The 24,239-nt window shown below is 54.3% G+C and overlaps 7 protein-coding genes across 7 annotated transcripts; 5 read left to right on the top strand and 2 right to left on the bottom strand.

Moving 5' to 3' along the window:
• Positions 1 to 49: 49 nt before the first annotated feature.
• C7974DRAFT_407985 (uncharacterized protein) lies at positions 50 to 707 on the bottom strand (the record flags this gene model as incomplete). The annotated part of the gene is made up of 2 exons (XM_046143287.1): positions 50 to 218; positions 280 to 707. The coding sequence occupies 2 exons, from the start codon at positions 705 to 707 to the stop codon at positions 50 to 52; spliced, it is 597 nt and encodes a 198-aa protein (XP_046003044.1).
• A 919-nt stretch (positions 708 to 1,626) lies between these two features.
• C7974DRAFT_419805 (uncharacterized protein) lies at positions 1,627 to 2,535 on the top strand (the record flags this gene model as incomplete). Its single annotated transcript, XM_046144223.1, has 2 exons — positions 1,627 to 1,883; positions 1,934 to 2,535. The coding sequence occupies exons 1-2, from the start codon at positions 1,802 to 1,804 to the stop codon at positions 2,533 to 2,535; spliced, it is 684 nt and encodes a 227-aa protein (XP_046003043.1). The 5' UTR covers positions 1,627 to 1,801.
• Positions 2,536 to 3,001: 466 nt separating this feature from the next.
• On the top strand, positions 3,002 to 6,675 carry C7974DRAFT_459937 (uncharacterized protein; the record flags this gene model as incomplete). Its single annotated transcript, XM_046146128.1, has 5 exons — positions 3,002 to 3,557; positions 4,079 to 4,407; positions 4,444 to 5,306; positions 5,617 to 5,743; positions 5,794 to 6,675. The coding sequence occupies 5 exons, from the start codon at positions 3,002 to 3,004 to the stop codon at positions 6,484 to 6,486; spliced, it is 2,568 nt and encodes an 855-aa protein (XP_046003042.1). The 3' UTR covers positions 6,487 to 6,675.
• A 764-nt stretch (positions 6,676 to 7,439) lies between these two features.
• On the bottom strand, positions 7,440 to 9,756 carry C7974DRAFT_383274 (peptidase S8/S53 domain-containing protein). Its single transcript, XM_046140754.1, has 2 exons — positions 9,272 to 9,756; positions 7,440 to 8,899 (listed from the first exon to the last, which is right to left on the bottom strand). The coding sequence occupies exons 1-2, from the start codon at positions 9,644 to 9,646 to the stop codon at positions 7,655 to 7,657; spliced, it is 1,620 nt and encodes a 539-aa protein (XP_046003041.1). The 5' UTR covers positions 9,647 to 9,756; the 3' UTR covers positions 7,440 to 7,654.
• A 766-nt stretch (positions 9,757 to 10,522) lies between these two features.
• C7974DRAFT_383272 (uncharacterized protein) lies at positions 10,523 to 19,072 on the top strand. The gene is made up of 7 exons (XM_046140753.1): positions 10,523 to 13,386; positions 13,433 to 14,320; positions 14,367 to 14,410; positions 14,444 to 16,863; positions 16,931 to 18,467; positions 18,514 to 18,732; positions 18,786 to 19,072. The coding sequence occupies exons 1-7, from the start codon at positions 10,683 to 10,685 to the stop codon at positions 18,816 to 18,818; spliced, it is 7,845 nt and encodes a 2,614-aa protein (XP_046003040.1). The 5' UTR covers positions 10,523 to 10,682; the 3' UTR covers positions 18,819 to 19,072.
• Positions 19,073 to 19,781: 709 nt separating this feature from the next.
• Positions 19,782 to 20,911, top strand: C7974DRAFT_439610 (uncharacterized protein; the record flags this gene model as incomplete). The annotated part of the gene is made up of 2 exons (XM_046145290.1): positions 19,782 to 19,857; positions 19,913 to 20,911. 2 exons carry the CDS (start codon positions 19,782 to 19,784, stop codon positions 20,893 to 20,895), a joined length of 1,059 nt encoding a protein of 352 aa, XP_046003039.1. The 3' UTR covers positions 20,896 to 20,911.
• A 1,192-nt stretch (positions 20,912 to 22,103) lies between these two features.
• Positions 22,104 to 24,217, top strand: C7974DRAFT_419799 (rhamnogalacturonate lyase-like protein). Its single transcript, XM_046144222.1, has 3 exons — positions 22,104 to 22,585; positions 22,642 to 23,093; positions 23,140 to 24,217. Exons 1-3 carry the CDS (start codon positions 22,354 to 22,356, stop codon positions 24,163 to 24,165), a joined length of 1,710 nt encoding a protein of 569 aa, XP_046003038.1. The 5' UTR covers positions 22,104 to 22,353; the 3' UTR covers positions 24,166 to 24,217.
• Positions 24,218 to 24,239: the final 22 nt, after the last annotated feature.

Genomic DNA, 24,239 nt, shown 5'->3' with positions numbered 1-24,239 from the left:
AAGGACCACGATCAGATCCCACGGCCGAGCGTACGCTGTAACAGCTTTCCTAAGCCTGCCAGTTGGGATCCTCAGCCTGGACACGCCTAGCATACTCCTCGTCGCCGGTGGTGTCTTGACCAAGCGCAATGTTGGCCTCCTCGCCCTCAAGACGGATTTGGCCAGTCTCGCGTCTGGTCATGCAGCACGAGTAGAACAAAGTAGACCACATGAAGATCCTTTATGAGGTTAGCATTTGCAGTGTATATCCAAGGACTTACTCGGAGCGATGAAACTTACCAGTTAAAGGTGTTGGTCCAAAGGATGATGGATTGAAAGTTGTTGACCTTCACGCCATTCATCACGAGCCCGTTCTCGTTCCTGCCCAGCTTCTCATTGCCATGAGGAGTAAGGGCGAAACCGACGAAGGCGAAGAAGTACATGACGAAGCCAGCAGTGATCTTCCAGAACTGGTACTTCATGTACTTGTCCTTGGTCAAGATACCCTGTGCCGCAGCCTTCTGCTCCTTGTTGATAAGGATGGAGGTCGTGATGCTTGTGAAGATCAAGCCGTAGAGCAGCGAGAACGTGAATGCCTTGTGCGTGCTCGGTATGACGGCTGCGAGGAAGACATACACGGTTGTCAGGCTAACAACGCCCAGCTGGCACATCTGCAGTCCCCTCAGGCGAGGCGAAGCATCTTGGGGGAAGGCGAGGAGGAACGGCATCTCGAGAGAAGTGGATGAGTACGACAAAAGCGCAGGCCAAAATGTTGCAACGTTTGAGTAGTTGTGTTGGAGTTCCACCACACAGACAGCAAGCTTGGGTGTGGTGTTGAAGTATCTTTATCGTGGGGCTGGCTTGTTCACCGGTCAGCCCTAAGGCATTGAGAGAATCGAGGCCCCCAGTGCGTCAGCTCTAATTTCGGACATTTCCAATACTCTATTCCGCTATTTCTAGGCAGATGGCTGATTTGATAGGCCGAAAGTGCCTTTGCTTTCGCGACCAGCTGTTGGTGGTTTCATGCCTTGTGATGTATTCTTCTCTTGGGGTTGTTGAATTTGCGGGAGATGGAGGGCACGATGTACCAGCGCAGCACGAGGCCTAGACCGGCCGGCAAATTGATGAGTTTGTTTCGGTTCTGAGGTTTCGACGACATGTCGTCCTTCATATGTCCAACACCTAAGGCTACGGGCACGGCCGTGCAAGGCACAGCTTCATACCTAGTCCATTCCTTCATGGTTTTTACGATGTGCGACAGCGCACTACGATGGCTTACCAGTCACGTTTGTATGAGCGTCCTTGTCGATTTGGCGATGTCGGAAGCGTTGACCTGTATCGCGATAGCTGTTTCGGTGGTTGTGCACGGTCGGGCGGCTCGCGAACGACAGCCAGGCGCAATGTCCCGGTGACAGCCTTGAAGCGGCCCATCTCGCCGTGCTGCCTGGTGTTTAGCCCCATCGAGGCTGCGACTGATTCGTGCTCCGCCCTATTGTTGTTTAGGCGCATGCTGTAATTGGCACAATGGCAATGTTCACATGATTTCGCGTTTATGCTTGTTGAGGCGGCGTCTGGCTAGGACGGTTCGGTTCTAGGTTTCAGGCGCCTGCAGGTCGCCGCCAGACAAGCTTCGCGGTTCAGGGGACGATAAAAGCAAGCGTGGCTGTCACATATCAAGCGCCACGCCTCAAGTCTTACCTGCCAGTCACTCCCTCTGCTGTTGTGCGTGCATCTCGTGTTCGACGTCCCTCGTTTATACGTCACGCCCCATCCGCTCTTTAAACCTCAATTCCTTGTGGAGAAATTGTGCAGATCGCCCGCCATGCGTCAATCCATTGCCCTTCTCTCGCTCGCCGCCAGTGCAGCGTGCGCAGCCGATGTGGTGTCGTTTGTCTTCCCTGGAGGTTCGTAGTCACGCGCCCCGCACCGACGCCCCGTCTGACTTGCGCCTTAGGATTTGACGGCACCGCACCCGTCGCGACCATCGAGTCGGCGGGCCCCTCGACGACATCGGCCGTCATGACATGCCCCACGGGCACTCCGGCCGACGAGTGCGGCTTCGCGTCCGGCCTCAACGTCGAGATTATCGGCGGCACCCGCTACCAGGCGTCCATGTCCGCTGGCAGCGTCTACGTGAGCTACGGCTGCGATGGCTACGACTCGGCCGCCCAGACCATGACGTGCACCGCCGAGATGTCGGGCGAGGATGCGCAGACGGCCGTCCTGTCGGGTTCCGACGTAGCCTTCCTGACCGCCACCGTCGTCGCCGGCGCTGAGTTGCTGAGCGGCGGTGCCAGCGCGACCGCCAGTACCAGCGCCCGCGCCTCTGCAGGCGCAAGTGCCAGCACTTCTGCTGCTGCCTCAAGCTCTGCTGCTGCCAGCTCTGGCATGCAGACGAGCGCCTCGGCCTCTGGCACCGCCGCTGCCGGCAGCCAGGCGTCGGGCTCTGCCACATCCACGGCCGGCCCTGCTAGCACCGGTGCTGCTGCAAAGTTCCGCATCGAGGGCGCTGCGCTGCTCGCTCTCGTTGGCGCCGCTGCCGTCAACGTTCTGTAGATGTGCGTAGAGAAGGAGGGCAACCGACAAGCAACATATACCCAGTAGACCCAGCATGCAGAGGCCTTGCGTACATAATGTAATAACAAACATAAAACCCCCCCATCTCAGCTTCGTGATCGTCCTGCCTCACATGTTGAAAACCTCTCTCTCACTTCCTATCTACGGCCGACTAGTTCAATGGTCACGTGCCGTCTGCTGCTCTCCCCTTCAGCCTTATACCTCAAGACCAGTAGGAAGACATGACATCGCCTATTCAAGACACTCTCCAAGAGCATGGCTCACGAGCTGCAGGAGAGAAAATGTTGTTCGATGATACATCTAGACTAATCCGAAAAAGATCAAGTTCGCCCAGAACCCTTGTTTGGTGGGCACCTGTTAGCTTTCACGTGTAGGCTGTCGCCTGTTGTCCACTCATCGTTCCTCAGCACACAGCGCATCATGAATCAAGCACTATAGCCCAAACATGGATGTTACCAGCACTATGAATACCCCGGAGTCATCATCACATGATCCGTCTACGGCGTCCTCCACCGACCATCAAACACAGAAATCTTTTTCGTGTGTCCTGTGCGCTCAACGGAAAGTCAAGTGCGATAGAAAGCCTGGCGGATGCAATAATTGCACCAAGGCACGCGTGCCATGCATCTATAAAGCACCTCCTCCCCCAAGGAGGAGGCGAAAGGGAGTCCGCGACGTGGATACTACTACCCAGCTTCGGATATACGAAGACGCTCTGCGAAATGCTGGGATCGACCCAGTGAGCCTCTTGAAGCAAATGTCCTCATTAGAAGACGACCACGTCGGTCACTCCAGAGCTAGGACTCAGACCAGGACTCAGCCAACGGTCACTTCAAATGAGGAACGCACCGCCACTGATGTTGGCGTTCTTTTGGTGGATCATGGCAAAACAAGATACCTGGAAAATGGTATATGGACAAGCTTGAGAAGCGAATTCCGCGACCTAAAGGAGATATTAGACGAGACCTCAGACGACGAATCATCCGATGGCAACAATGGCAGTGCGCCTGAAGTCTTCTCACCAGATGGATCGCGACTGATATTCGGCAGTCCCATGTCATCAACAGGACTGCGACCTCTTCATCCCCGACCCGTAGAGTCTTTCAGACTGTGGCAAGTCTATCTTGAAAATATCAACCCGCTAATAAAGGTCTTCCATGCGCCCACAGTGCAGCAGATGATTACCGAGGCCAATGGCAACCTGGACCAAATACCACGAAATGTGGAAGCACTTCTTTTTGCAATCTACTGTGTGACCGTAGAGTCTTTGAGCGATGGAGAATGCAAAGCCATCTTGGGAGATAGTAAGAGTGAAACAAGGGAACGGTTCAGATCTGGAGCTCAACACGCTTTGATCAACGCAAGCTTTCTGAAAACTTCAGATCTAATGGTTCTGCAAGCCTTGACCCTGTTCATTGTAAGTAAACACGTCTATTACGCATTACCATAAGATGATGTGCTGATCTGAACCAGCTCTCGCTTCAAGAAATTGACGCTCGCATAGTCTGGATCCTATCTGGAGTCTGTCAAAGGATCGGCCAACGCATCGGCTTACATCGCGATGGCGATAAGCTCAAGCTACCGCCCTTCGAGGCTGAAATACGCAGGCGACTGTGGTGGCAAATCATCATGTTAGAGGGCTTCTCGCAGAAGCTTGCTGGTACAGGCACAGGGGCAAATGCCTCCATCCTTATGGGCGACACCAAGCTCCCGGCCAATTTGAATGACAGCGACCTTTTTACAGGGATGAAAGAACTGCCCAAGGAGTCTGATAGGGCTACTGAGATGATGTTCTTCCTGATTCGGTGCCATGTTGGCAACTTTTTTAAGCGCTTTGAAGCTCCCCAGCCTGTATTCGACGGAGTTTGGACCACTCTGACTACAAAGACTGTCGATGTGAGCACAAAAGAGAGAGCTATAGGAGAGCTGGAACAGCTTTTTGAGCAAAAGTTCCTACGGCACTGCGATTCCTCGATCGTGTGGCACCTGATGTGCTCCCATCTCGCTAAATCTATCATCTTCATGATGCGTTTCATGGCTTATGGTGCAATCTATCAGGGGCAAAAGGGGACCCAAGAACAAAGAGACACTCTCTTCACATTGTCTTTGCAAGTCTGCTCGTCTCAGATCTTGGCATACACCATGAAAGAGATGCAAGGTTATGTGTGGCACGTAAACGTGCACTTTCAGTGGAAGGCTGTTGTTTTCTTGATATCGGAGCTCCGCTATCGTACGTCTGGGCCAGAGGTCGAGCAAGCTTGGAGGAACATACGGCTCACCTACGAATTTCACCCAACGTTCGAAACTGAGCCGAAGCGCGCGCTGCCAATCGCAGTCAATCACTTGACGTTGACGGCTTGGGAGGCATACATCGCCGCCAATGGCATGCCAGATGGCGGTGAGCCATACTTCATCCAGCTTATCCGTAACCGTCAGGCTCGCTCGAAAAAGCCAAATGTCCCCGCCGAACAGCAAAATGCGTCCGTAGTCGACTACACGACTACGTTTACACCGATGCCCGCTCAGGAGCTCGCCACAGATAATGGTGGCACTGATCATCTAGCGGCTTTCCCATGGAATCCAGCGGATCTGAACGCCAGCCTGGGTTTGCCGCCTGTGATGCCGGATCTGGCGCCACTCGAATATCCAGAACAGATGAATTGGTCAACATGGAACGACCTGCTTGTCAACTTCCAAACAACCAACGCCGACGACCATTTGCCAGACATGTCGACATTCAACTTCGAGATGTGAGGTTGCAGTACATATGTGCCGGCGTGTGTGCTTTCGCGGTGTTTGTTGGCTGCTCTTTCACTTCCTAAGCTCGCCGATCTGGGGACAGTCTCCTTCACTCTTTGCGGCGACCGGAAAAACTCTGCCGCCTCGAATGGAGCTAAATCCAGTGGGTGTAGCTTGCAACTTGTCACCTAGACTTTTACAACAATTTCACACTCTGCGTCCACCATGGCGACCACTTCACAGGAGCAGTTACTCGCTTCGTTCAAAGGGTAGGTGACTTCAAGGCCTCCAGAAACCACGCTTGAGCTAAATATCACGCAGTTCCTTGACCTCGGGCGCATACTCAGATATGACTATAACGTGCGGTCAGGATACCTACAAGGTCCACAAAGTCATCGTATGTTGTCGGGCGGGTTTCTTCGCGCGTGCAATCAAGTTCGGTGGCCAGGTGAGCACCTTCAGAGATGACCGGAGGTCTGAGAACTGATGATTGAGAAGGAGACGCAGACAGGAACGATCGATCTTCCAGACGATGATGTTGAGGCAGTTAAATGTCTCATTCACTACCTGTATGAAGGCGAATACAGCCCGGCTTTACCTGCAGATAGTACGAGCGGCGCACTCCATGCTCCTCTGTCGCCTCGCCCGAAGAACTCTCCCGACGGCCGTGTCTACCAGTACGATTTTCCCCACACTTGTAGTTCGTACAGCATTTACTGTGTTACGTGTCACGTTTGTCCCCATCACACATGCAGGGATGGATGTGGTGGATGTGGTTTGAAATGTGTTACTTTTACCTGCAGGGAATGCACCGCCCCACCTCTTCCCCAGCTCAACGGCACTGCAGAACAGCTCCTTCTCCACGCGAAGATGTACGAGATGGGCGACAAATACGACGTCGTGGGCCTCAAAGACCTCGCAAAGGAGAAGTTTGGTCGCGCCTGCAAGCACTTCTGGAGCACTCCAAACTTTGCAGCAGCTGCACACCACGCCTTCTCCACAACAGTCGAGGACGACAAAGGACTGAGGGACATTGTCAGTGCGACGATCTGTGAGCACATTGAGCTGGTGAACGATCCTGGCGTCAGCGTGCTGTTGACACAGTTCAGTGGTCTCGCGTTGGGCATCTTGCAGGCGAAGGTTAAGGAGAACGGTTGGGACAGGGAGAATGGTTGTGACGAGGAGGTCTGAGTTCCTCTGCAAGCCGAGAAGTATACCCGCTACTCATGGCCGTTTGACGGGACTGGTGATACATGCAGATGAGTTCTTTACCCTGCAAGCTGCGATTCTGGCTGGCATTCTACAGACATGCCATGCTCACGAGAAAGCTCACAACCATGTGATTAGCAGCAACACTACAAAATCATATTCATGCGTCCAAAACTACCATGCCTGATATCTACCTCGAGTGCTCTTCCCGAACCCCCGGTCTTCCCATTTATAATCCGCTCGTGTCCGTTCCCGAAGCAACAAGCAAGCACCACAGCACCCATCGATACCGTGTAGCAAGACACAAGAGCAAACGTCCCCACAACCGCGACGCGCCGTCGAACTCACGGTCTACGCAGCGTTGCCGGCACGACACACATCCACAGCCATGCACACCTATGCTACAGCACAAACCCACTCATCCCCGACATCCAACCCGCACAACCCCACAATATTGACGCTCAGCACGCCTTGGATAGCCGAAGGACCGTGCGTTAGCTCCGCGATACAGTACTTAGAGGAGGACATGTGATGCCTCCAGGACTGACCGCTGAGCGTCACTGCATCATCAGTGCTCGAATAGCATGCCGAAATGAGAGCGATTTGCGACGCTGCCTTGACGTTTGAAACGGGGGAGAGTGTCATGACTATGAATCCGCTCACCGTGGCTCACACGGGGGGCCGGCTGGCGGCGCGGGTGGAGATAGCGCGGTGCGCCGGATGGCTCCTGGACTCCACTCAGAGGCATTGATTGGTGGCCTCATTTGCTGATAACAGCCATTGCTGACGCAAGCACTATCTGCGAATGATGTCCTTGATAAGAATAGACGGATGAGGAAGAGAGCTCGGTCAGTGAGCATTCAATCAGCAGCGAAGGACAGCGTGAACGAAGGTACCGAGAAGCAAATACTGTGAGGTGCAGATGTGTGAGCAGGTGAGAAAGATACAGATGCATTGATCTATATAGTATCTCTGTTAATTCTTTATTGAAACAGAGATGGAAAGTCGCAGAAAGTAGCCCAGTGAAATATGCACCCTGCCAAAGCCCAACGCCAAAACGGATCATGTATCATACTATTACGAGGCGGAAGCAAAGCCTATATCCGCTGACTATGCAACAACGCGAAGAGATCAGGCAAAGGCGAAGTGTTTACTCGCGAGCGACACGCTGCTTGAACTCTTCGAACATGTGCTCCATCTCCTCAGCGACGAAGTCCTCAATCTCGGCCTCGAGCTTGGAGAGCTTGCCGCCGACCTGGTGGGCAGTGCGACCAGCAGCAGCCTTGGCCTTCTCGAACTCATCAGCGACCTCCTTCTCGACCTCGGAGACAGAGGGGATGGTGATGGTGTACTCGGTGGGCTCCTTGGAGAGGCCCTTGGTGGACTTGTAGCCACCCTTCTCAACGATCTCGGAGTAGTTGCTGGAGCCACCGCCGTTCCAGGCGAGGACGTTGGCAGTGTTGGAGGGAACATCGGAGAGAGCACCAACGGTACCGACAGCGATGAGGTTAGACTTAAGCTTCTTGGGGGTGATGTCAGCGACAGCGTAGGACGAGTCCTTGGCAGGCTGGAGGGAGAGGTAGTAGGCCAGAAGACCAGCAATGTGGGGCGAGGCCATGGAAGTACCAGAGATGGTGTTGACAGCATGGTCAGAGCCGATCCAAGTGGAAAGGATGTTCAGACCGGGAGCAAAGATGTCGTTGCACTTTCCGTAGTTGGAGAAGTACGCACGCTCGTCGAGAACGGTCGAGGCACCAACGGTGACGGCGTTCTGAGCCGCGGCAGGGGAGTAGTTGCAAGAGTCTGCGTTGTCGTTACCGGCGGCAACGGCAAAGTGAATGCCGGCGTCGACGGCAGCGTTGACAGCAAGGTCGAGTGTGGTCGACTTGCCACCACCAAGGGACATGTTGGCAGCAGAGCCCTTGAAGCCCTTCTTCTTGCCCTTCTTGGCGGCACTGACGGTGTCTGTGTGAGACTGAGCGGCCCACTCAACACCCTTGACGACGTCGGACATGGTGCCAGAGCCGTTGGAGCGGAGGACCTTGACGGCGTAGACGTTGGCCTTCTTGGCTACACCATACTTCTTACCAGCAACAGTGCCGGAGCAGTGGGTGCCGTGACCGTTGCCATCCTCATCAGCGTCGCCGTTGGGGATGGTCTTGCCCCAGTGGGCGCGGCCCTCGAAGTCGGCGTGCTTGTAGTTTGTGCCGGTATCGATGACGTAAACATCGACGCCCTCACCGCCGTCGGCCGAGTACAGGTACTTGTTCCAGGTACCGAAGCTCAGCGAGTCGCGGTGGGAGATACGGGCGAGACCCCAGGGGGCGTTCTTCTCGGTCTCGTAGTCGTCACCGCCAAGGGTGTGGACCTCGGAGTCACGCTCAATGTAGTCGACCTATCAGATGATGACGTTAGCGGGAGTACTAAAGCAGGTACCAAGTACCTAAATGGACTGATCACGTGCTGATAGGGTCCGATTGCGCGTTCGGCTGAGCTGCCTTATCGCCAGGCGCCAGCCATCGCCACGCCAACGCGCAGCTGACCTGGGGAAGCGCGTCCTGAGTCGTGCACTCAACGTTAAGTTCAGGACGCGCAGTTGCACAGGCTGCTGAATGCAGAGCTGGAAACTCTAGCGATGGCTGACGACTGCTGGCTGCAGTGCACTTTCGGCTCAGACGGCCCGAAAGACGCCCTTGGGAGCTCGGGTGAAACGCGGCGTGCAACGAACAAGCTCACGATAGCCGATAAGGGAGAGCTGGAAACTTACGTCAGGGTGCCTGCGGATGGCCTCGATGGTCTCCTCGTCAAAGTGACCCGAGTAGCCGAGGATGCCGCCGGCGATGTTGTATGTGTGCTTGAGGCCCTCGAAGACATCCGAGGAGACAGGGAACTGGGAGCGCTTTCGCAGCTCCATGCGGTCGTCCTGTGCCTTGGTGTGGATGCTCTGGACCCAGTCGTGGTGGTCCTTGGTGTGCTCGTGCTTGACGTGCTTCTTGAAGACAACCATGTAGCTGTCGGCAATCGCCTTGCTCTGTGTTGACGACAGAATGGGGGCAGCGTCGTTGTGGATGGTGCCGACCTGGAGCACAGGCGAGGCCGCAGCCAGCGCGGCCAGCGCCGGGAGAGTGTAGGCGTACTTCATAGTGGAGGTCTCGCGCTGCGAGGCTTGGGGTAGAGAATGAGGGCAGAGAGGGACTGATGCTAGACAAGCGGGAGATGGATGAGTGGATGGGTGTGGAGGGCTGGGCTGGGGATGACTGGAGACGGGCTTGGGGAGCAGATGGAGCTCTACTTATCGCGCCGGGCACATGACGTGCCTCCCAAGCTCGGAGCTACCCCAAACCTGACCAGCCTCACTGGCACTAGCCTATCGCGGCGGTGCAGCAGGCGCTCGCCACGGGAAGCAGTTGTTGCGACATTCGCAGCGACAGCGGCCGACGGTGGCTGAGGTCGCTGTTCGAGTAGCCGCAGTCATCGTAGCCAGCGCTCTGTCGCGGCGAGCTTGACGGCCGCCGTGCACCTGGGCTGCTCGCGTCTGAAGCTCGCGGCGAACCACACAAGGCCGCGGGCGCTAGGCTGGATGCGTGCAGCTGCGCCTCGTGCAGGCCATCAGCAGCACAGCAGCGTCCCGCGTGAGACAGAGGGGCGGCAGCGGCACGCTGAGGGCTGTAGGTAGGCCTGCCCGTGACCAGGCGCTCATTCTTCGGCGTGCCGCGCAGTGCATTCTCGGGGCGGCGTGGACAGCGTGCAGCTAGGCAGCGAGAGCTCGGACCGGCCACCCTGCGTCTGCGTCTGTGTCGTCAGGCGGCGTGGGACGGCCGACGACGACGGTACCGGCGACGGCGACGGCGGCGACGGCAACGTACTACACCGCGCCGTGACTGTAGAGCCGCAGAGCCGTGGTCGAGGCCGTGAGCGCGCCGTGACGGAGCCGTGACACCTGCGCCAGCCGCCGTGGAGCAGCCGTGGGGCCGCTGTGACAATCAGACCGTCAGTCGTGCCTGCCCGCACCGCCACGCACTCTGCTCTGCTCTGCCCACCCGCACCGCTCACCGCACCGGCCGCAGTACTCGAGCCCCAACGACGGGTACCGCCAGGAGAAGACGGCCGCACCGGCCGCAGCGATATGTGCGCCCGCTCCTCGCCGCACCATCCGACCCCCTCCTTCGACACTCGCCATGGCGTCGCGCCCGCACCGCTCCTCGACGGCCGCGTCGCGGGTGCCGCCCATGAACAACCAGATTGCTGAGTTGCGCGCCCTGGCCGATGACCTGCTGCGGGCCGCCGACGCCCCGCCGGCGCCCGACTCGCTGCAGCGCCAGAGCCTCGCCCTGCGCCGCATGCGCCAGCTGCTGATAGACTCGACCGACCAGACGCACACCAAGGACGCCTTCCGCCATGTGCGAGGCTTCGATGTGCTGCTCACCACCCTGCGCGCCCTGGCCGGCTTCTATCGCCCCGCCCTGCCTGCCCCCGACCGCATCGACTTCTTCGACGTCGTCAAGGCCACGCTGGACGTGCTGTCCGACGCCCTCGACGAGCATGCCGGCAACCGCCGCTTCTTCGCCCAGCGTGTCGAGGGCGGCGGCTGGAGTGCCCTCGAGCAGGCCCTGGCCAGCGCCGGTGTGCTGGGCCGCCCGTCGGACGCCCCGCGCGATGATGCTGCCCCGGAGCAGCTGTTCGGCATTCTCTTCGCCTTTGCCCTGGGCGAGGACGCCATGACGCGCATGTTCAGGCACGTGGAGCGGCCACCCGAACTCGCATCTGCAGTGCCTGCAGCGCCTGCAACGCCTACAACGCCCGCCCCCGCCGATACCGACTCCCAGCTCGATGACCCCCCGTCCGATAACCCCCCGCCCGCCGACATCGTCGTCTCCAGCCCGCGCTCCGTCTACGCCGACGACGTCCTCGACCTCGACCCGCTGCGCACCCACCTGCGCCAGCTCTTCAGCGGCAATGAGGTCCTGCAGAACCCCGACATCATGCCCACCATCCTCCGCTTCTGGCGGGGCCTGGCCGGTGAGCAGGCTCCCGCGCCCCGGTCGCAGGCGCTCTCGGCCGCTGTGTTGCTCGCCGTTCTGCACATCACCGAGCTGTCGTCGTACAACAAAGCTGCGTTGCACATCACGGGCGTGCTCAGCTTCATTCTACCGCTGCTCTTCGAGAACAAATGCGCCCGCACCGAGGCCGACTTGCTGCAGCAACTTGCCGACAGCCTGATCGAGTATGGCATCAACGAGCTCGACGATGCCTACTATCTGTTCCGGAAAGCAGCGTCGTCAGAACAAGCCGCCGAGTTCCTCCATCGCGGCATGCAGGCCTCACGAGCGCCCCATTTCATACAGTTCGACCTGTCCCTCCACGGCTTCAGCGCCATCGAGCTGCCAGACCTCGGTCGGCCCTTCCCACCCGTCTCACAAGGCGGCGGTTACACGTTCGCGACGTGGATGCGTGTGGACCAGTACGACCCAAACTGCCACACCACGCTCTTCGGCGCGTACGATGACACCCAGACTTGCTTCCTGATGGCCTATCTGGAAAGGGACACTCGCTGCTTCATCTTGCAGACATACATGGGCCACGCATCCGGCGTCGTCCCCAGCGTACGCTTCAAGAAAGCACCGCGATTTGAACAGGGTCGATGGTACCACATTGCCGTTGTGCATCGACGGGCAAAGGGAATGGGTATGGGCAGCCACAAAGCTTCCATCTTCGTCGACGGTGAATTCACCGAGACCATGAAGGCACATTATCCATCGCACCCCCCAGTGTTGGACAACAGCCAAGACAGCTTTGCCTCAATGTCTTCGAGCACCTCGAAACACCACATCTTGGCCTTCCTGGGTACACCGCGCAACCTTGCCCCCAGGCTTGGGAGGAATGTACTGACATCCAAGCTGTCTATGGCATCATTCCATCTCTTTTCAGAACCCTTGTCAGATGAACTGATTGCCGTCTACCACAAGCTGGGTCCTCGCTACAGCGGTAATTTCCAGGACAGGCTTGGCTCGTTCCAGACGTATCGCACTTCAGCAGAATTGCATGTACACAACGAGATTCTGCATCCTGGGCGAGAGGAGCGCTCTGACATAGTGACTGCGATCCGCTCGAACGCAGGTTATCTTATGCCCGAGTCGAAGATTCTACTAAGCTTCTCCCCCAGTTCGGTGATGGACGATGATGACCGAAACGCTATTGATGAATCTCAGCTAATCAAATCACTCTCAAGAGACTCTGCTAGATCGCTTCACAAGTACACAAGGGCGCACAGCACGCCGATCATCATCAACGCCGCAGTCCCATCAGTCAACGATGCTTTATCGCAAGCTCGTGGCTTTGGTAGGCTATCAGGTAACCCAGTCGTCGTAGTACCCCAGTCTCTCGATGATGCCATTTGGCGCATTGGTGGATGTGCCGCAGTGGGGCTGAAGGTAGTGCAGGCCGCGCAGTCGCTGAAGAGCGTACTACGCGCGGTGAAAATCCTTTTAGAGGCTGTTGAAGGTAATTGGAGAAACTGCGAAGCCATGGAACAGAGCAACGGGTTTGCCATCCTTGCCGAAGTCTTGCGTCAGAAGATTGGATTTGCAATGGGCGGGTTGGTCGTGCGAAATGCATCGTCACTTGATGTAACTCCGGAGCAATGCGAGGACTTCGTCGCACAACTGCTTTCAGTCATCCTTCGCTTCGTTGGATATGACGAACAGCATCCGGAAGAGTCTCTCATTATCAACCCGCTTGCTTACCGAGTGTTGATTGTGGATCTCGAGATCTGGCGCAGAGCGACGTCGTTGAGTACACAAAAGAAGTATTACACGCAGTTTGTGCACTTTGCAAAGGGCAGCAAGCATCATCATTATAATGCCAAACGTTTTCACAGAATCAGTACGTGTGCCACGGTGCCCTCTGAGCTTCACTGACAGCCCTGCAGGAGTTGTAAAGCGCCTGACGGATGCTTTGAAGGGTGAAACCTTTACCTCACAGACATTCCCACTGTTCGTCGAAGCCTTCAAAGCCCTTTTGCACATCAACTTCAATGGCGAAAACGCTCGATCTCTGTCTCTATTCGTCACATATGCCTTGCATGACAGTCGCGCCTCGTACGCTAAACGAACCTTGCGACCAAAAGCGAGCACTTTGCGCCTTCGCAGAGGTACACCTCCCAGCTTGACGCCTACCCTTACGCCTAGATCCGCCAGTCCTTCCTCTGTCGCACCAGAGTCCTTGCCACTGTCTTTGCCAGAGTTGGGTGTAGCCATCTTGAATCTCCTGTCCGAGTTTTTGTGCGACCCTCACAACCCGCATGAGATCGTCCGATTCGCCAAGAACGTCACTGGAAAGTGGCTTCTATACCTGCTCGCAGAGACTGATCAACGCGTTGTTGTACTCGGTGCAAAAATACTCGCTCGCCTACTTGTTACAAATGGAGCAACATATGTCAAGAAATTTGGCGACAAGACTGGTGGCTTTGTTGTCATGAATAACAGGCTTCGGCATTGGTGGAACACACCTGGGATCTGGACAATTTGTTTCGCCATCCTCTTTGATCGCGATGTGGCCACGATCGACTTCGAGCGTGACTTCGATGTGTTCAATCTAGTCGACATCTTCATGACGCATTCGCCGCAAACGAAGTTAAGAATAGCGTATCCTGAGATCTTTCCCGTCATAACAGCCATGCTGGATACTGGACTGCGTGCTATTGTGCGAGATCGCGAAACAGCTCACACAGAGCGAGCAAAGGGCGAAAATGCTGAAGACACCCCGACAAGGGGACGTCGTAGGACAATGTCCCTGAATGCCAAGCAGCCCACAGTCGGTGAGTGGCCTTCACCGTACTTGCGTTTCGGAGCTAATCGAACTAGATACGAGAGCACCGCAATCAGAACGCCTCAACAACTACGCTGTTGTGCTCAACTCTGCCATCCAATTTCTTTCAGAGCTACATGCACGATCTGATGTCTTTCGCGATTACGCGAACACGTCAAACTATGTGCAAGAATTACTATTCGTGTTGTATCCGGTCATTGTAACATCCGATAAAGTTAGCGCAGAAACCGAACTATTGTCCAGAGGTTCGGCACTTACATTTGAAGGTCAAGACGTGGTTATTCAGCCCGTATCTGGTGCCAGCAGCCAACAGACGCCAATCATACGAACTAACAACGTACCCACCGAATCATCTTCAAGTACGCAACGAGTCATCCCTTTTCGAAGAGCGTCCTCCTTCGTCTTAATTTCAGAGAACAAGGTGATGAAAGCAGCAAAGCAAACGTCTCTGAATCCAATACTTTCACCCAGGAACACTGCTCCTGTGGCCATGAAAGTAGGCAGTTCAGTCGTGGAAGCTATGCTTGAAGCCGTCCTAGATGTCTTCAAAGAGCAACTCTTCACTCGGAAAGACTTTCCAGGATTAGGTCTGTTTATGAAGACTCCACCAGGATTTCAGGAGCATCAAGCCTACTTCGAATCGTATATACTACGCCAGATTCTTTCATCAGTCAGGAACTCTCTACAGCTTGATCCAAATCTCCTCCATGAACCTCGAGTCCTCATAAATCTTTCCCGCTTCGTCGGCCACATCTCCGAGGCAGTCTTCGAAGGCTGGTTTCTTCAAGGAGCTGAGCCATTGCTTGATTTTACCGGCTTCTTGCTGGAGTACCTCGAGCGGCCCGACATTGCTGCCATCAAGTCCGTCAGATTGTGCACACAAGCAATACAGACCATGAGAGCAACGTTTCTCAAAGTCTCATTACTCCAACTTGCCGACCCAGATGACTCTGAGGATGGGTTCACGACCACATTAGTCATCGAGAAGATGGTATACTGGCAGCCAATCATCTTGTCCTCGGCGAACACCGATACTTTCTCTTTGAAAATGATATGCTATCTCTTCTACACGAAGCTGTCGTCCGAGTACGAGCCGGTGCGTCTAGCTGCCGCGAACTTCTGGCGATTGCTACTTGTGCAAAAGCCTCAAGAGACCTCTAGCATCCTCGGCAGTGCCATACAGGCAGACAAGAAGAACCTTTATGAAGGTTTTCAGAAACTAGTGGAACTAGACAACGAGACGTTCTTCCAGTGGTTTGACAAGCATAAGGTTGATCTCGATACGTTCTTTTACGGCTCACTGACGAAGGTGTGGGAGGAGTTCGCGCAAGAGCAGAATAAGCGAACTGAGGAAACATCCACAAGGAGGATCAGCAAGCGAAAGGAGAAACTTAAGCAATGGCAGGCAGAGGAGTTGACCTCGGACAATATTTGGAATCACCACGAGCATTCGACAGGGCACTGGAGGTCTAACATACATGCTTCCGAACGCATCAAGCACCAACGAGTATTGCAGGATCAGCAAGATAACGCCACATACCTTCAGACGGTTCTTGCAAAGTTAGATTACCAGCTGAAAGGCCCCTGCGCATTATTCGATAACAGCCCACCCCCGAAGTGGCGCCTCGATGAGACGGAAGGTCGCGATAGAAGACGCATGCGCATCATTCTCGACAACACCAACCGAGACCAGCAATATCAGCCCAAGCGCAAAGATACGGATCCGATGGGGAGGCTAAAGCTCGATACTAATGTCACTACTATCTCCGCTAAAGATGCACTGAGCATAACACCTATTGGCCGTCGCTCTGGCACACCATCTACCATGACCAAAGAAGAATCGCAGCAGGAGGACGGGTTTGAGAGTGAAGAAGATTTTGAGATGGTCGACGCCATGTACGAAGACGATGATGGGTTCGAAGATAAAAACCGCAAGGTCATGCGCAGTCTCAATCGAGGGGATCAAGTGCAATACGTCTGCAATATCTCACGAGTGGTAGGGCTGGAAGCCATTGAAGGCCTGCTCATCGTCGGCAAAGACTGCTTGTACCTGCTTGATGATTTCTTTCAGAGATCAGATGGCGAGATTGTGCGGGTATGGCAAGCGCCCCCGGATGAACGGGATCCATACGTGCAAGTCATCGCTGGTAAGGAAGCAGTTACAAACCGGCGTCCCCCACCAAGAAACCAAGAAGAGTCTGCACGCCACTGGAAGTGGAGCGAAGTCATCAGCATTTCGAAGCGTCGATTTTTGCATCGCGATGTTGCTATCGAGGTATTCTTCGACGATGGTCGAAGCTATCTGCTCACTGCGATTTCAGCCCAAGCACGCAACGACATATACGGACGCGTATTGCAACGCGCCTCGCAGGTTTCAAACCCTGAGAAGCTGGCCAATACCGAGATTGCATGGCGTCTCGACTCATTGCGCAATGTCGAAGAAGCACCACAAACGTTGGGGTCGAGATTCGCGTCTGCCTTCAGCTCAGTCTCGTCACATCCATCAACAAAGAAGTGGCTGAAGGGCGAATTGTCCAATTTTCATTATCTGATGATTGTGAACACGCTCGCTGGACGGACGTTCAATGATCTAACTCAGTACCCCCGTTTTCCCCTGGGTTATCTCAAACTATGAGAGCGAGGAGTTGGATCTGACCGACCCACGTAGCTTCCGTGATTTGAGCAAGCCTATTGGCATCCAGCATCCAAGGCAAGAACAGTCGATACGCGAGCGATTCAACTCATTTGCGGAAATGGGCGACCCAGACCACGCTTTCCACTTTGGCACGCATTACTCCTCGGCAATGACTGTGGCATCGTATCTCATGCGCCTTCAGCCATACAGTGCGGCCTTCTTCCTCATTCAGGGCGGTACATGGGACCACGCCGATCGTATGTTTTACTCGATTCAAAACGCATGGGAATCAGCATCAAACAAGAATATGGCTGATGTGCGAGAGCTTACGCCGGAGTTCTTCTACCTGCCGGATTTCCTGACAAATGTAAACGGATACAACTTTGGTCTTCGTTCCGACGAGTCAAGCATTGATAATGTGCAATTACCCCCCTGGGCAAAGGGCGACCCTGCAATCTTCATTGCCAAACAGCGTGAAGCACTCGAGGCTCCTTACGTTAGCGCGAACCTTCATCGCTGGATCGATCTGATATTCGGCCACAAGCAGCGTGGTGAGGCTGCTGTCGAAGCGGCGAATGTCTTCCATTGGATGACTTACCAAGGTGCTATTGACCTGGACAGCATTACCGACGAGAAAGAGCGTGCTCAGAAGATCAGCGTCATCAATAACTTCGGTCAAACACCAACTCAGGTCTTTCAACGTCCGCACCCGTCCAAAGAGAATGCTGCAAAAGCAACGAAGCTGGACACCGCCGCCGAGAGTCTACATCGCGTACCGGGTACGCTTTTAGACTCACATGACCGCATAGCCTCACTCAACTACATCCCGAAGAGTGATAAACTCCTTTGCTCCGCCCCGTTCCGATACAATCTGCCACCCCACTACAATGTGTACATGGAGTGGGGCTTCACAGATGGATCGGTTCGATTCTACGAATCACAATCGAAACGTCTTATTGGATTGTTCGAGCACTTACACTCTGGACAACTCACAATGTCGCTCTTTGTCGACGGCAGAACGCTTATTACAGCGGGCACAGATTGCACGCTGTCAGTCTGGAACGTCATCCGCGCGGAAAAGGGCCATATTGAGCTTCAGCATGTGACAAGTCTTTTCGGACACAAGTCGCCTGTGACCACACTTGCCGCAAGCCGCGCCTTCTCTGCATTCTTGAGCGCTGATCAGGACGGCAAAGTCTTTCTGTGGGACCTGAACCGCAATGAGTTCGTTCGGGAACTCGACCTTGGAGCGCGACAAAAAAGGTCTAGGACGCCAATCCAAGCTGCACGAATCAATAGCGCGACTGGTCACATCGTCCTCGCTATTGGGCCCCGCTTAATAGTCACAACGTTGAACGGAACAGTGTTGTTGGACGAAGATGTTTGCGACGGTGGCGACGATACTGATGGCATTATCTCCATCGCAGTGTACGAGGGAGTTGGCAACGAATGGTGTGAGCGCGAGCTCATCTTCACTGGTCACAGACGGGGTATTGTGAAGGTTTGTGTCCATTCATGTATCATCCTTCAACGCTAACGCTGACCAGATTTTCCACCTCACTCCCACGCCTAAGATGCCATTCAATGGCGCCAATCTTATGCCTGGTGCACACATTACGCCAGCTCCATCTAAAAGTGCTTGGTCCATTGACCTCGTCAATGTACTTGCTCATGGCGATCCAATGATTGAACGTACTGCTGCGCCAATAACGTGCATACTACCATTGGAGAGGAGTGTGTATACCGGGGATGAGGATGGTAGAGTCGTAAGTGACAATGCCCGGGTATCGATTGTAAGGATATGCTAACACAATAACAGTATGAGTGGGATTGCGTACAACGACAGCATTGAAGACGAGTGATTTTATTGTAGTTGGGCATTGCATGGTCTGGTCTACGGTTGCTTTATTGATGTTGCAATCGGTCTGATAGTGTACCGGAAGTGTATATACGGATAGAGAAAAGACCTCACTTGCCAGATGTGCCAGATGTGCCAGAAGTACGTACACTAGAAGGGCGTTGCTAATAAAGTGCAGATTACTTGCGCCCGGCATCTTGGCTCGTTGCATTTGTGCCCTGCCATTGCGAATAATTACACCCTTGTTGCACGAGATCCGGGGAGGCACTACAAGCACGGAATCAACACACCCAGTCATTCATAGCACAGCAGCCGCCTACACAGATGCACAAGGTCAGGTAGCTATCGCCAAGATAAATGGGAAAACTACACCAAAGCAAGCGGTGAAACAAGTCGAACCATTGCTCATGCTTGGATCACTCCACGGGAAGGTGCGATTGCGGAAAACCAGCAGTAAGAGCGCACACTAAGCGACGAATTTCAGCATAAAGCGAGCGAATCTCACCTTCTCTCCCAAACTAGTCTAAGTAGTGCAGGTAAGATACGATGTAGACAATCCCGCAGCCGCTATGTTAGGGCCGTGGAATACCATGCAGTCGCTAGAGTACTCTCACACCTGACTATCAAGGCTGATAGCACACCAAGTGACTGTTAATATTTCGCATCTCACGAGTTCACAATGTTAAGGACCCTTTCGAGTGACGCTGGTTTGCTGGACCCTTGAACCAAGTATGGGCTTAGGTGAAATATTCGAATCAACATCATCTCTCTTTACTCACTTCTGCTAGGCTTGACAACAAAACACGTCGGAGCAGGTCAAATGAAACTCTGCAGCATCTGTATAATAGCCTCTGCTCAGACTCCACTACGAAAGATCTCGAGTACTCAAAAGTACATCAGGAGTTAGCGAACGTTTGGGTCAGCCGGGACCACCCACGCAGACAGGCACGACTGAAGATGGGCGTTCTTACCTCGAAGCCGCTGCAGCGGGCAGATACACCATTCACAAGCGAACGGAAAAAGCACTTTGAAAGTACGTATCGACAGAACAAAGACTCTGTTTTGTACCATGTATTGATCTGCATTAGAACTTCGACGAGAAAACGTCCCACGATATCTCTTCCGAGCGTGGTCGAGTAAAAGCGGTGGAGGGCCAGAGCGCGTCATAAACAGCAAAACGCAGGTTGTTCCTCGACTGTTCTTACCCGCAAATTCGTATCGCGCGCGGGAGTTCTACGCGCTCACCGAGCGAGAAGCGCTCGATATGGCGACCAGGCATTACACCTATAGCTACGATGTGATCTCCGGATTCAGCTCCTGGTCAGCATCTCTGCATCTCGTATTGTGCTATGCGCAATCAATGGTGGACAGGGGCTTCAGAGACGTCCACGTCTCCGTCATGGACACGCAGGACCTGGACTATGAGGTTCTTGTTTGGCAATGTGCGCATTTGCTCGGCTCTGGACAGCATGAGTTTCTCGCCTACGGGCCTGTGCAAGGACGCGGCTACAGAGCTGTACGATATTCTGTCTTGGTCCTCCAAGGCATCTACGGTCTTCTGCCACAGCTGCAGGACGGATCGTATCGATCGCAGGCTACACTGTTCCAGTTCGGATACGGCATCAGGTCCCAGACTTTCAAGAAAGCAATACAGCCCGTTACTCTCGAGCAGTTGGAAACCGCTGGACGTATAGCTCGTATGTTTGGCCCGCAGATCTTCCCGGTACTCACAGCATTGTTATGTTTGGTGCCTCGCCCCTGGCTTAGATCTCGTTCTGGGATAACTTTCACGCTGCGAGAGCAGATCAAGTGCAGTATCGAACGAGCAGGAGCGCTGCATATCCTAAAAGGTCTGAAGCCTGAGCTCTGGCATAAGTCAGGCTACGTGCAAGCGAAGGATTTCCCCGATGTTCAGCAGTGGATTAGGCTGCAGCGCGTGCTTGTAGAGGAATACGGTCTGCACGAGGCCAACATTGATACGGTTGTAGTGTTTCAAGGCAGATGTCAGCGGTCTCTATACCATGTTGAAGGGGCAATAGAAAATAGCACGTGGGCACTCCGGACTCATTAGGTCCAAAAGGTTCAGCACTCCTTATAAAAACACTTCTTCCTCTTCTTCTTCGACGACTCCTTGGTAATTGTGGTGTTGTTCGCTGGTGCAAGCCGGTGACTTCCGTTTGTGAACACCGACGACCAACACTGTTGACTTGTGCGAGATTTACTGCATATATCTTCTGACCGCTCTTTGGCTTTTGCTTGCGTTTACCCCTGCCTTTCGTTCAGCTTCAACAAACAGGACGGTTCTGACCCAAAAGTTATCGATTTGCAGTGAGCCTCAGTCTCTTCGAGCTCAGAGATACATCATAGTCGGAGTCTGGCACGATAGGTGCAAGCGACTATCCGGATCTCCAATAATGGAATGGAGTGCTACGAGCATCATCCATTCCTATAGCCGAATGCAGGTCAGGTCGGAGCGAAGAGCAACTCGCGAGAAGTTCACGATTGCTGTTGCAGACATGACTACTGAAATTTGTGAACAGGGAGAAGGCTCCAAGAAGACATTCGGACGCACACCATCCAGGTCTAAGGACTAAGAGAATGGAGCCGAGGAGGTTGCGCTCGAACACACGTCGGCTGATCAAGCCTCGTGTGGACTCAAGGACGTCTACGAGTTATACAATAGGTAGCCGGACGAATGGACATCGGTATCTGATATGTAGGTAGCGGAGAATGGAAAGTCGTCCCCGAGGCAAGATGTTTGTGGATTAGGCGGTCAAAGGTTCGACGTTCCAAGAGGATTACGAGTACGAAGGACAAGCGCGTCGGTGGCGCCTTCTTGACAAGCTAAACAGACAGTACACTAACCTCTTTGGGGTCACCTCAAAGCTGTTTCTCGTCGTACCCTACCTCGGAGAACGCTATTAATGTGTGCGTGTGGGTGGGGAAAAAACTGCTATAATGTACAGAAGCCACGTGTAGGTACGTCGATACCGAGAACGGGAGTGCAGGCACCTTGAATCTCTCCCTGGGAAATAAGACCCATGGACGTCTGCATGGTCACTAAGACGATCACAGCGCTATATGACCATTCGCCTGGCCTACGGTCGACATGAAGTACCGAGGGCTTGCACCATTCGAAAAGCCGTTCAGTTCGGGCCTTTCTACCCCAGATCATTTCCGCCGGTCGGCGCGTGACCCTCATCGGCGCGTCGGAAACATCGTCGCCAACATCGATTAGCAGGGAAGCGTTCCCAATTTTGCTCAGCCACCTTCCCGTTCCTGAAAGATATCTGTCGCCTCAGCCGCACGGTCCGGAATGCCAATGCTCTAATTGCAGGAACAATGTTCGTCTGGGTAAATGTGCCCGTGGGGCCCCGCATTGCCCATGATTCAGTTCGGGGTATCCACGTCCGAGCCCGTGTTAATTGCATTGAGGCGAATTTCAAGTCTGCGCGTCAATGAGAAGATAAAATATCTCGCTGCGCGCTGTTGAGTGCCAAGTACGCTCCAACGCTCTTCATCAGTCAACATGGGTGTTTTCAAGCTTATGGGCCTTGCTGCACTTGCCAGCTCAACGCTTGCCGCACCACTCGAGGAACGCGCGAAGCAGCCCAAGAGCTTCTTCAATGAAGTCGGCAACTCGACTTGGGTAATTGGAAACGATGTGTGGAACGTCACACAGAACCTGCAGTATGCCAACAAGCTCTGGTACAAGGGCAAAGACAGAGTCGGGCAGGCGGTTGGACATTATGTGAGCTACAGTATGTCATGTTCGAAGCAATGAAGTCTCGAAAAACTTGATGCTAATAAAAAGCAGACGGCGCTGCTTCCGATCTCAAGTGGCTGTCCGCATCAGTCTTCGACAAGGGTACCGACTGGATCAACATCAAGTTCACCGCTGTCGAGGGTGACTTCCACTGGGTTATCTACGACGGTCTTCACGGATCATACCAGTATTTTGTCAACCGCGCTCTTCCTACACTTGGCGAATTCAGAACGCTGTGGCGCCTGGACAACGTATCTTTCCCGAATGCGCGAACGAACGTCAGGGACGGACCTCTGCCGGCTCTTTCCGAGTACGCCATATCCACAAATGTACAAGATGAGACATGGCAGAAGCCAGACGGAACTTTCTTGACCAAGTATGACTGGAGCAGCAATGTCCGCGACAACGACTTCTACGGCGTCTACGGTGAGGAAGTAGGAAGTTGGTACTTGAACCCTGGAAAGGATTACTTCAACGGCGACCACACGAAGCAGGAGCTCTATGTACGTCTAACATGCTGCTCATTTTGCTTCTTGCTAACATATTAAGGTCCACCGCGAGTCGAGAACCGGTGATGCTGTCCAGCTCAACATGATCCACGGCACACACTTCCAAGCTGTTTCGCGCGATGCCTTTGCAGAAGGTAAGGTCTGGGGCCCATGGTTGTGGTATCTAAACGACGGTTCCAAGGAAGATGCTGCCTCCCGCGCCGTACAGGAGGAAGGAAAGTGGCCCTACAAATGGTACAACGATAAAGCCTACCAGTCGCGTGGCAAAGTCCAAGGTCGTCTCCTCCTCTCCGATGGCCGCCCAGCAGCTGGTGCCGCAGTCTTCCTCGGCGATAACAACAACTCTACCATCTCGACCCTCGACCAGGGTAAGGACTTCTACTACACCGCGTATGCCGACGCAAACGGCAAGTTCTCTTTCAAGGATGTGCGCACAGGCTCCTACGCGCTGCAAGCCTGGGGCAACGGCGGCGCCATCAGCGACGTCATCACAAACTTCACACGGAACGACGTCGAAATCCGCAAAGGTGATACAACAAACCTGAAGGATCTGTCCTGGAAAATCACAGACAAGAGCAAGCGCATCTTCCAGATCGGCGCCTTTGACCGCAAGACCGACGGCTTCGCGCTCGCAGACCCGAATAAGCCGTTCGAGCACGGCCGCATATCCAAGGCGCCAGGCAACCTGACGTATACGGTTGGCAGCAGCACGGACAAGGATTGGTACTTCGGACAGTCTGCGCTGGGGACGTGGAGCGTGGAATTTGCTGCTCCAGGCGCCGCTGCAGCGTCGAAGCTTACTGTGTCGCTTGCTGGGTTTAGTCAGGGCTCGAGTTGCGACATTCTGCTTAACGATGTCAAGATTGGCAACATCACAAGTGCAAGTCTGTTGAACAGCCAGGACACGTACCGCGGTGCGACACGGAGTGGTGAGTGGAGATTGCTGGAGTTTCCGGTCACTGCGGAGACGTTCAGGAACGGAACCAATAAACTGGACATCAAGGTGACCAGGACGACGCAATGGAGGGGGTGGCTGTGGGATAGTCTTGTTCTCGAGAAGAACTAGACAGGACGTATTAGCGCTTAATGTGACAAACATCCGAATGAATAATATCACGACCCAAAAGTGTTCGGTATCAA

The sequence above is a fragment of the Boeremia exigua genome, assembly GCF_020726555.1.
Source record: "Boeremia exigua strain MPI-SDFR-AT-0100 chromosome Unknown C7974scaffold_1, whole genome shotgun sequence".
Classification (NCBI taxonomy): domain Eukaryota; kingdom Fungi; phylum Ascomycota; class Dothideomycetes; order Pleosporales; family Didymellaceae; genus Boeremia; species Boeremia exigua.
Note: the sequence above shows the minus strand (reverse complement) of the source record. Positions and strands in the feature narration are given on the sequence as shown.